The sequence below is a fragment of the Austrofundulus limnaeus genome, unplaced genomic scaffold (genome assembly GCF_001266775.1).
Source record: "Austrofundulus limnaeus strain Quisiro unplaced genomic scaffold, Austrofundulus_limnaeus-1.0 Scaffold19, whole genome shotgun sequence".
Classification (NCBI taxonomy): Eukaryota; Metazoa; Chordata; class Actinopteri; order Cyprinodontiformes; family Rivulidae; genus Austrofundulus; species Austrofundulus limnaeus.
The window spans coordinates 2,148,941-2,160,480 of record NW_013952421.1 but is presented as its reverse complement, the minus strand read 5'-3'; the positions used below and the strand labels follow the sequence as shown (position 1 = coordinate 2,160,480).

General features: G+C 42.2%; 2 protein-coding genes across 2 annotated transcripts in view; one reads left to right on the top strand and one right to left on the bottom strand.

Annotated features, from left to right (window-relative positions):
• Positions 1-4,102, top strand: part of idh2 (isocitrate dehydrogenase (NADP(+)) 2) — a 12,787-nt gene extending 8,685 nt beyond the window's left edge. Inside the window, exons 9-11 of the mRNA XM_014003548.1 lie at positions 326-423; positions 505-597; positions 3,702-4,102. Of these exons, the coding sequence (XP_013859002.1) occupies positions 326-423; positions 505-597; positions 3,702-3,786 (276 nt within the window). The 3' untranslated portion in view covers positions 3,787-4,102. The remainder of the gene's footprint in view (positions 1-325; positions 424-504; positions 598-3,701) is intronic.
• A 52-nt stretch (positions 4,103-4,154) lies between these two features.
• Positions 4,155-11,398, bottom strand: znf710a (zinc finger protein 710a). Its single transcript, XM_014003547.1, has 5 exons — positions 11,327-11,398; positions 8,035-9,519; positions 7,269-7,460; positions 7,016-7,190; positions 4,155-6,583 (listed from the first exon to the last, which is right to left on the bottom strand). Exons 1-5 carry the CDS (start codon positions 11,369-11,371, stop codon positions 6,414-6,416), a joined length of 2,067 nt encoding a protein of 688 aa, XP_013859001.1. The 5' UTR covers positions 11,372-11,398; the 3' UTR covers positions 4,155-6,413.
• Between the last annotated feature and the right edge of the window lie 142 nt (positions 11,399-11,540).

Genomic DNA, 11,540 nt, shown 5'->3' with positions numbered 1-11,540 from the left:
ACGTAACTTTTCTACAGCGGGAGGGGGATATTTTGAGGATTTATCCTCTCTATACGTGTTTTAAAATGGTAGAATTTCTTCATTTATATTTTAACTTCTCCTGCTCAGTTGTCTCTGCACTTGCAGCCCTGTTGACACAAGTGCGATGACGTAATGACGATATGATGGTAGAGCGTAAATTTCTAACGTAGGCCAACTTCATACTGTTTCTACTGTCTACCGCATATACCGTGCAGCCCTAATGAGAATATAACATTATAACATGATATAAAACTCAAGACTAGTAGCTTAATAAGACAAATTATTTTTCCTTCTGTACTCTCAGGGAAGGCCAACCAGCACCAACCCCATCGCTAGTATTTTTGCCTGGACCAGAGGCCTGGAGCATCGAGGCAAACTCGACGGCAACCCTGAGCTTATAAAGTAAGATGTGCAGCAGTGTTTCTCAAAACACATCACCCATAACTTAAAACAAGTTACAAAAAAATGTATTTAATTTTGCAGGTTCTCACAGACTCTAGAGAGGGTGTGTGTCGAAACGGTTGAGAGCGGCGTCATGACAAAGGACCTCGCTGGCTGCATCCACGGCTTGTCCAAGTAAGTTCATTTTAAACCAAAGTTTAAAAATATATATATAGATACATTTGTGTCGCTGGCAGAATATTTGTTGAGTCACATGATCGGTGAAATACATCCAGCTTATTCAGTAGTGGATTGTGATGAAACAAAAACATCTTGGATCAGTTTGACACAATAACTTCATGAATGACGCAYTGCTTTAAAGCACTTCACACTGTCAGAGTGACATCTGCTGGCTTTATATGAGAACTGCACCCAAGTGGAAGACCATTACTGCCTGCTATACGAAGTTTTGTGCTCCTGTTAAACTAATTTAGTGACTAAAGTAAACATAGAAAATTAAAACTCTGTGAACTGTTTAATACAGAAATATTATGTAAGATAGGATATATGTGGTCCTGCAACTTTTTTATTGTGATAATATAAACGAGTGTGCTAGTACACCAGGAATAATAATTTCAGCAGTGCTTCAGGCCATCTTCAGCTTCACGTGCTCARAGCTGTGTTGACCATAATGTCAGCAGTAGTGAATAAACCCTGCTGTCCCATTTTTAGCTGACATTGAGAAAGCATGAAATGATCAACGTTATTGTCTGAGTTAGTRTAAGGTTACAGGCTTCTGGGTGTATGAGGAAAAGCTTGACCTTCTAAATGAATAGGGACTGGGAAGTTGTTCCGTGTTCATGCAACATAATTCCTGAAGTAGTATAGTTGTTAATACAAGCCTCTTTTTCTCTTTGGGGGCCTTGTTTCAAAAATCCTAGTTGCTGTGCAGGAAGAAATGAAAACATGCTTTAAAGAAGAGAGCTTTAATTATTAGGTTATTGTTCAGAACTTTTTGAGTTATTCTAGTTTTGTGATATTTTTGAGCTTTTTGAGTAACTCATGTAGCCTTTTTGTGAAACTGCACACTTTTTTCCCTTTAAACCTGTGACTCTGATTTTCTTGTTGATAAGCCAGAAATAAATTTCTCCTAGTGACTCTTCTGTGCCTGATTGTTTAAAAACAGCAGCTCAGAGAAACTTCTGGCTGTTGTTTGTTGGCACGATGTTTGAGGAGTCTGTGTTGGATTTCTTTTGAATTTTTCATTATCTGTTTTTTTTTTGATTGGTGAAATCAAACAATAGGTTTTATCAGAGTGACAGCTTCATCCTGAGTAATGAGAGCGCTGCTTCATTGGCTCGTGGTGAAGAAAGAGTTGAGAGAAAAAGCTTTCAATTTGCTGTTTCATCGGTGTTYCAGCCTCACCTGTGGTCATGAAGTACGGCTGAAAGAACGGGTTCTGTGTTACACCAGGCTAAAATGAGCTTCTTTCRTAGAGTCTGCAGACTCAGCCTTAGGGGACTACTTCTCCGTCACAACAAAAGAAGTGAGTTGAGGTGGTTCAGGCTTCCTGGACTCCTCCCTTTAGGGTTTTTTGTGCATGTCCCACTGAGGCTAAACTTCACGGCAGACCCAGAACTCACTGGAGGARTTGTATCTTCTCCGGGCTGGGTGCTGGAGAGGGATGTCTGGGTTTCTCTCCTGGACCGGTTGCCTTTGTGACTCTATGGATAAGTGATTGGAGATTTAGAATATAACCAGTTTTGATCAGGGATGCTCAAACTCATGCAGGTGTGTGGAGAAAAAAAAGCGAAGAATAACTCAAACTGTTGTCTAGTTGAACATTTAAAGGAGAAGATTCAAAATAAGGTGCAGAGCTGAGTCACACAAAATGTGTACTTAAATGACAGCAACCACCAAAAATAGTGTTTTTAACCTTTTTTCTTTTTTTATTTTCTTTTMTTTTCTTCTTTTCCACTTGCAAACATTTTATAATAAACCATTAATTTAAAAACAGAATTCAGAGAATAATTAATCATATAAGCCCACATTAGACCCAGTCCTGGTTTGAAAAATGTATCCATTTATTTCTTGGAGCATCTTTATGTTTTGGGACATTAAGTCTATAATGACACAAAAAAAGATGAGGTTTAGTTTTATCACTGAAAGATTTTCACTTTTATCTTTCTACCAGCTCGATTCCTTTTTACTGACGAGTGGTACTGAAGGTATTATTTGTTTTGGCTGGTCAACTTGTGATAAAGTTTAGAAACTAACTTTGCTGGCAACCATTAAATCCCTAATGGGGTCATGTTAAAGTTTTTTTAACTACACAAAAAAGAAAATAGTGTTTTTGTCTCTATGTTTCTCACAGGTTGTCCTTAAAATATAACATAAACTTAGCACAAAATGAGAAGAAATTTGTGTTTGTTGGATTAGTTCTTTATTGTAACAAAGCTTTTTGATAATATATATTTTATCATTGGAAAACCTGTTAAATTCTATTTTAAATAATGCCATATTTGTAAGGAAAATGGATTTGTGGGATGAGCAGTGGAGCTGTGGGTTGCACACATGAAAAATACGACAAATCTTCTCTCTCATTGTCAAACAGTTTATTTTTCTGTTTGTGACTCTTGTTTTGAGCTTCTAGGACCTTCAGGTGCTGTCAGTCAGGTGCCTGCTATAAGATTTATTACCAACAAGCAAAGAAATCTTTCTGTCAAACACAAATTTCCTTACTTTTTGTGCTTATTAGTTTATTTTAATAAAACCAGATAGAAATATCTACATTTCTGAGTTTGGAGCATTTCTGAATGAAATATCTAACAGGTATTAATTATCATTGAAAACATTTTTCTGATTTCTTGTAAATTTTTGTGGTTAAAAAAAGACTGGAAGAATATTAGTTTATATACAGGTAAGATTTATTATTTTATGATCCATTCATGTCTCATAAAACCTTGAATGTGAGTTTGTGTTTTTTTTTGTTTTTTTTTGTTGTTTATTCAGCTGTTTGGTTTTGGTACCACGTTATATTTGCTCTGACGTTTTTAATTTGAGCAATCTGGATTACAAACCTGCAAGCTCAATCTAAATATAGTCTGGGGATGTTTTTTTTTAACCAATAAGTCTTTTTTTAATACCGTATATAAGGCTGTGCCTTTTAGCTCTTGAATTTAAGATGTAACTTGTAACGTGGTGTTATTGACCACAGCTGGAGTTAAAGCAGAGTGCAGAAACTTTCACCTTGTGCATTATTAAATCCTCTGATCTGCTGTCTTGTCTCACATTTTCAGTGTGAAGCTGAACGAGCACTACGTGAACACCACAGACTTCCTCGAYGCCATCAAGTCAAATCTGGATAAAGCCCTCGGCAAGTGAAGGACTTGAAACAACAGTGAGACGGCTTTGGCACTCGTTTTTTTTTTTTTTTGTACCTCATTTTTAACTTAAAGGTCAACAAATTCACTTTCATTTCACCAAAAGGAGAATGCTGTTTGTAGGATTATCTAATGTTTTTCTTAGGATATCAAATGGTCATCTTTCCACCTGATGCCCCTTAATCTACCTGTCCCATTATGTGCAAGGTTGTATTTTTGTAAAGTGTACTATAATCAGTGCTGTAATACCTTGAGCAACGACTATGTCAAACAAATAAATYGCGTTTGACCTAATAAATTAAATTTAATAAATTAAATTTCATTGTGTCAGTGGGTTTTTTTTTTGGATAAATATTAACAGTCAACTGATTAAAGGTAAATAAATTTATTTTTGGACAGTATCGTGTGGTACACAACATAATACATACAATTCTGTTCATATCTTCACACGTAAGTCTAATACAGATGCCTCTCCTTGTCACTAAAATAGTGACAGTGTGAAAACACAGRAGCTGGAAAAAAAACTCACAAAACTGAGCACTTATTTTTAATCTTACGCACTATATCAACATTGCAAATGGATACCTTGTTTTCAAGTTTGAAAAAAAAAAAACTAAGCAGTGGAAAACTGAATATATTGAGCATTTCCAAATCATTTTCCGCAGGGTCCATGGCCCTGTCACATGTTGGGAGGTTGTCGTTCATCACTTGAGACCGGAGTACAGCGTGATGGATAGCATGCTCTCGCAGACACACTGGGGCACTTAATATTTCTGTCCGAGTTTTTTGGGACAATTCTTGGTGAGATTCATCCATAACAACAACAACAAAAAAAAGAAAAGCAGTATGAATGCAGGGTTTGCCTTCTTATTGAAAATGCTGCAGCGGAGACTTGGATGAAAAAAATAAAACAAGTACGCTGCACCACTGTGGTAATCTTGAAAAGATCTACAGGAAGGATAAAGGTAAACCTGAATGTGATTTCATGAGGTCTAATAAATTCAGTGTACCAACACAACAGCGAGGAAATGAGACTGATGGCGCGCCCGCGTAGCTGCAGGATTTGATCAACTTCTTTGGTAAAACCATTGCAAAGAGGGAATTAAAATGTTTCTCGTCGTCAGTGTCTGAAAACATTCCACAGAAACGGTTACATTCATAGACTGGAAATCAATACGGGGTGAGGTTTGTTAATGCAGAATGGTAAGAAGTAGACACAGTGGTCCTTTTAGTGCAACGCACTGATTACAGTACCAGTCAATATACAGGAGGACTGATGCGTTCTGTACAGTCATTTACAGGTTGAAAGCTAAAATTGAATTTAAGTCATTTTGCAGAGCTTAAATTTTCACAGTATAAATCAAAGTGAACCATTAACCTTTTGGTAGGYTGGAGCAGGTGAAAGAACACTTGTTCCCTCACCTTTTACATCGACAAACCCAGCAGACTGAGAAAAAAACTGGAATTACTTGAATAAGTTCAGAGTGACATGCAGATCTTGCTCAAAATGTGCTTTCGTTTTAGGCCTTAGATGAAAATCTTGAAAAGAAAGTTCAGATCTTTTGATGTCGGGTTCTGTTGAAACATCATTGTACATGTCTTTTAATGGCCTCAGTCAAAATTCTACGTAAATAGCCATATAATGTAAAACTGTTTATGAAGTTTGTCAACTAACTTTCATGTAAAATACTAAAAATAATTGAAGCTGGAGTTGGTTGTCATTAGCTCATCTATCCAGTCAAACTAACTGTATTTCTCCAAACTTAGGTCGCTCAAAGAGATCTACTAGGGCTGGGCAGTAAATCCATAAAACAATATAATGACAGACAAGTGATTTATATCAAAAGAAAACCTGTACAATAGAATGATGRTAATTTCACTGAACTGTGATCCATAACTGCACAGCATTCTGGGGGATGTAGGCAGAGAAAAGGCTTTAGCCTCTTACTGCCCAGCTAAGAAAGGTTGGTGGCATCAACCAACTCCCACTTTTTGGTAGCTAGCAACAACCTTTTGAGTAACATGGAGCAGCAGTTTCATGTTTTACCACCATGCCTCATAACTGCTTAAATAAAAAAAAGGAAATACAGTACATGAAGTGAAAGGAGAAAWTGATGCAACAGCTTGAACGGAAATTGTGGCTAAAACACATCACCAGTTTGGCAGCTTAAAATCAGCCTTCTTTCTCCTGGTTCTCATTTCAAATGGATAAAACAAAAAATGAATCAATAATTATTGATCTTTGAGCCGTATTGCCCTGCCCTACCACCAACAACAGGTAACATATTCTTTAAGCCTTTTCAACAAAACCCCACCACAAAAGTAGTGAACTACACCTTTTAAGCAACTGAAATGGTGTTGTTCTTACTAAAAACTTGTATCTTATAATGCCGATCTTTAAAATAAAATCAGTAAATTTGCCTTGCTTTAAATAAAAACATGATTAGATTAAAAAAAAGTATCCATGATTCACATTTCGAAGCCTTACGCGTGATTCCAGTGCATATCAATGTGCAGTTTTAATGGATCTCCTCACATCTGTTAGCAAGGGATCCAAGCTCTACGCCTTTAACAGCAACAAAACTAAAACCGTAGTTTTGATTTTTATACTTGTGTTCGTTTGAACTCTTATGCCGTGCTAAAGCGCCCAGTGTTCTTCCCGTAGGTGTTGTAGTACTCCATTTGAGAGAGTTTGGCTACATCTGGCGTGTTGTTGTTGTTAGCCCGGTTTTCTCGCTCGCTGAATTCAAAACTCTCCTCTTCGTAGTCCTCCTGCCCTTCTGTCTCTTGGGGGGGTTCTGACAAAGGAAGGGAAGATACAAAGATGATCCCATGCTGGCCTCAATAACACACTCACTCACACACAGACATAGACAGCTCTCCTCCTAAAGACATATGGCCACATTAAGGACAGCCAGTAGGTTGCCCTCCCGCCTTGTATCAGCCTCCGCTGTTAGAGACAGGCATGTCTAATCCGGGCCCTGCTATATTTACTAAACACACGGGAAGAGACTGACAGAAACATCAAAATAGTTGGCCACTGGATTTACAGTACACGCTGAGTCAAAGTGCATTAGGGACATTCTGACTGACAATTATGTGACACGAGGCCCTCAGAGCAGCCACCACCCCYGCACAAGTTGGAAATGTGCCGCAGATAACCCGTTGACAGATTTAACCTCCATCTGTGTCGAAGCTGTCTAATCAGGACAAGGGATGAAGTTACTCACCGTGTCCATCTATTGTGGTGTCCATGATGCCGTGTTTGACCTTCATGTGCCTGCTCAGGTTGCCCTTCAGGTTGAACTTGCTGGTGCAGTAAGGACACTTGAAGGGCTTGCTGCCAGCGTGGAGGTGCATATGGCCGAGGAGGTTGTACATTCTGTTGAACGACTTCCCGCACACCTGAGAGAGGAGGGGGAAACCATCGCTGTAATTAAGTAKATCACAGAAACCCACGCTCCTCCTTCGCCCACAACCCACCTTGCATTTGAACGGCTTGACGGGAAGGTGGACAATCATGTGCGTTTTGAGGGTCTGCTTCTGGACGAAGGTCTTGAAGCAGATGTGGCACTGGAAGGGCCGGACGCTGGCGTGGATCAACATGTGTCTCTTCAGGTTGGCGGACAGGGTGAACTCTCTGGCGCAGACATCACACTTGAATTCTTTCATACCCTGAAGGGAAACGAACGTGGTTGAAAAGTGTTTGAGAAGAAACAGGAATCAGAAAAAGGTGGCATGTGTTTGAGTGTTTGCACTCTGGCATTAATTTGTGTTTGACCACTGAAGAAGACCTAGTTCAATGGACACAATGAACTCTTATATAAGTTTTCAATCTATTCCTATTTTTATATTCACCAGTGTGTTGTGAATAAAAGCATTTTGTTCTATAGAATAACAAAAAGTATGCGATGAGAGAGATGATTCATCAAACATGAAGGGAAGAGTCTTTGCAGACAAAACAAAACACGTGAGCTGGGGGTGGGGTTGAGCCACATAAAAACTCAAGGCCTTTGAAGACTATGTTTACAAAGCAACTGGTTTTAGAGAAAAGACTGTGATGCAAGAGCGCCATTTACCCCAGTTCTTCCTTGTAGATTCTTACAGCAGACACTAATATGCCCCTTTTATTCTAAATCCCTTGGACGTTTGTGTGTTGAATGTTTTCAAGAGTTTAGTGATGTACAGCAGCAGAAACGACATGTCTAGTTTTCAGTATCTTTGGTGCAAGGGAGCGAGCCATTAGTACCTTGTGAGTGAGGGCGTGCTGACGAAGGTGGTGGATCTGGACAAACTCCATCCCGCACTCCGGACAAACATACGGCCGCACGTTCTGGTGCTTCATCAAGTGGTTCTGCAGCTGGCTCCGGTAGGCGAAGGACTTGTTGCACTCGGTACACTGGTATGTGGTGGGGCCCTGATGGCTGGTGAGGTGGCGCTTCAGGTGGGCGTAGGTTGGGAACTCGAGGCCGCACTGGGTGCAGACATGGCACTGGCCGTTCTCGTGCTTGTTCTCGTGGGTCCTCAGCTCGCTGGGGTAGGCGAAGCCTCGGCCACAGAAGCGACAGCTGTAGGGCTTAACGTCCGTGTGCTGCAGCATGTGCCTCTTCAGGTGGCTGGTCTGCGTGAAGGCCTTCTCACACACGGTGCACTTGTGGGGTCGAGTTCCCTGGTGGGTGAGCAGGTGAGTCTGGAGGTGACTTGGCTGTTTGAACAGCTTCCCACAGTGTATACATTCATGGGGCTTGATTCCATTGTGGCCCAGGATGTGTGTGACCAGATTGTATTTCGATGTGTAAGACTTCTCACACATGCGGCACTTCCAGCGTTTCAGACCCTCTCCCACATCCACACAGTACGACTCATCGATCTGCACGTTAATGTCCAGTCTGTCGATCTGCATTCGTCTGGCGAGTCCCTCTGGGTCGGACCACAGCATGGCCTGGCCATTCTCCTCAAATTCTCCCGGCATCGCCATATCAGGGGACTCATAATTTGCTTCATTGGAATCATAATACCGGTTCTCCAGAGTACTTGTTGTTTCTCCACTTGTCTTAAGGTTTAGTGCTTCCTCCTCTTGTTCCTCCACCACTGGTTCTTCTTCCTTCCTCTTTTTCTCGCTAACAGAGCTGTCTTCTTGCTCTTGTTCTATGTGTCCCTCTATCTGCGGCCTGGATTTATCTCTCGCACGCGAGGTACAGTTTCCACACGCCTCTTCCTGTTTCAGAGAGCCTTGCTGGGTCACTGACTCCTCGGACTTGCTGGGACTGTGCCTGCAGTTCATGTGAGCGCAGGAAGGAGGGCTGTCCGACTCGAGTCTTTCTCCTTTAACCTGAGCCTGCGGAGCGGGTTCTTTGTGTGGGAGAGAATCCGAGTCTTCGTCCGTCCTCAGCCTCTGGGTTCTCCCACGGGGCCCAGGTCGTCTTTTCTCGCTGCAATGGGGCTCGGGTTCCCCGGCAGGCTCGGCGAGGTAGTCCCCATTGGCCCCTATCAGTTGGTCGGCGTACTCGTACTCCACAGACTCGGGCGGTGGAGGGGGACACTCTTTGGGCTCCCCTGTGTAAAAGCCGTTTGGAGCGATGGTGGCCCCGAAGATTTCATTCTGGGAGATGAGGCCAAGAACAGCAGCCTGAGCCAGAGATAGCACCACCACGGGCTCCGTTTGCGTGGCCACATCTACGTGGCCCTCGGTCATCTTTGGGTAGGTTCGCTCCAAGCAGCCACGATCTTCCTCCTGAGAAAACACACACATAGCACAAGTCATAAATATAAACGAGCCTGAAGCATATCGGTAACAGTCCTTACACTTGTTTACTTTATTTAATTTTTTTCTCTGTAGCATATTATTTTTATTCTAATGTTGAGATCATCCTTTAGTAATAATTCGAATGTAGTTTTCCAGACCGACGGAAGCTTCGTTTTCTTTCTCTGGAATTCATGAAAGTAATAATGTTTTTTTTAAGACTACGCCTTGTGTCTTCGCTCTGAATCCACTGAACATTAGATTGAAGAGATAACGCAGATCTGTGTTCGCGCCTGGTTTCCTTCCTTGACGGGCTTTGGAATAATAATAATAAAAAGAGCACAACAAGGGATGCAGGTTCAGTCAGGAAGCCGACTTCCGTGGACTGTCCTCGGCACTTCCTGTGGGGTTCTGGGACAGCCGGGCTGACCACAGTCAAACCCATCACTGAGGGGGATCTGGCTCATTCATAAGGAAAATCTTGACTAAGATGAAATTGGCTGGTTGGCTGTCTTATATTCATAACAGGCTGACTTGTATTCCAGACAGAGGCAAAAGACTCGACTGTATAATTCAGAAGTGTTTCAGAAGCTTGAGTTTGCCCTGCTGAGTGTAAAGAAGGAACAGCAAAACTGTAAGGGAAGAGCCAAACTGGCCCTGCGTGGCAATGGAGAAGTGAGGATTGCATGCCACTGATTTCAGGTTATTTCACAGCGTGGATCCGACTGGTTGGGAAAATGTATGTGACAAGTTCTGACCCGATACTTTCTTTTTCAGACAGCACTCGCGCTGCCATGTAAGAAAGAGCTGCTTCCTCTCCTGACACAATACTGAGAGAAAAGAAAAGAGTAGACAAGGAGAAGAGATAAAAAAGGGTGGTGTGTGTGTGTGTGTGGGTGGGGGGGGGATAAAGGTGTGTGTGTGCATGGAAGAGGGGAGCAGACCTGGATGCCCTGATAACCACGTCATTTATAATTACTGCTTTTAAAGTAGTCAGACAGAGACAGACTGCGTGTTTGTGAGAAAGAAAAAGGAAAGAGACTGGGTGTGTGTGTGTTTGAAAAGCATGTGTGTGTGTGAAAGAAAAGAGGGAGGGAGGGAGGTATGAAGGGAAGGAGAAAGAGCTGTGGGCGGGGGAGGAGGGAGACAGAGAGAGAAATGAGATGGAGGGGCTGAAAGATAAAGAAAGAAGGGGAGGGGAGGGAAGGGGAACGAGAGATTGAGTGAGCATGTGAGAGGAGTGAAGAGAAAGGAAAAGGAGAGGGTGTGTGTGTGTTTGTGTCTGTGGAGGGGGGGCAGCTGAGGAGAGACAGAAAGACAGAGTGAGTGAAAGAGAAAGAGGTGAAGGAAGGAGGGGGGAGCTGTGGAGAGAAGAAAAAGCACAGCGAAATGAAAGGCTGACAAAATGAAAGAGAGAAAAAGACAAATAACAAGCAGAGAGAGAGAGAAGGTTGAGTAATTACTTGCGAGAGTGTTCGTACACTTTCACATTTAAAGTTGTGACTGAAAGGCACCTGAGGACAAACAATTAGAGACGGAGACGGAAAATGTGCAGAAACGCAACTGTTCTTATTGGAAAAGACGTTCCCACTGCAGCACGAGGAGTCATCTTCCTCCCTGCTTCACTTCTTCAACTTCAACAGAGAGCAGGAGCAGAGAGGAAAAACACAAAAACTCATACACAAACTGCAAAACAAAGTAACCCCCCTTCACTCTCCCACTCCCCGCTGCTCACCACACAAACAAACAAAACACCTTCCTTTAAGTCCACCCCCCTTCAGAAAAAATAAGGGCTCACCTCATTGTTCCTGGAGTGATGCTTGAGGTGTTTCAGGGATCTCATCCTTCAGGAGAAATGAGTGTAGTCAAATAAACCCACCTCTTATTTATATCTGTGGGAGCGTTGGGGGCGGGGCCACGGCTCATCCTCCTCCTACTGTTGCTGTTATCAGAACTGACTGTGCCTGCCCCCCCCACCCCCCACCACACACACACACACACACACACACACA

Bases quoted from the DNA above. Each gene is read 5' to 3' on its own strand.
- znf710a (XM_014003547.1), bottom strand. From the start codon at position 11,371: ATGAGATCCCTGAAACACCTCAAGCATCACTCCAGGAACAATGAG. The intron at 7,191-7,268 runs GTGGGTTGTGGG...CTCCTCTCTCAG, and splicing joins TCAAGCCGTTCAAATGCAAG to GTGTGCGGGAAGTCGTTCAA. The intron at 6,584-7,015 runs GTGAGTAACTTC...TTCCTTTGTCAG, and splicing joins CACCACAATAGATGGACACG to AACCCCCCCAAGAGACAGAA.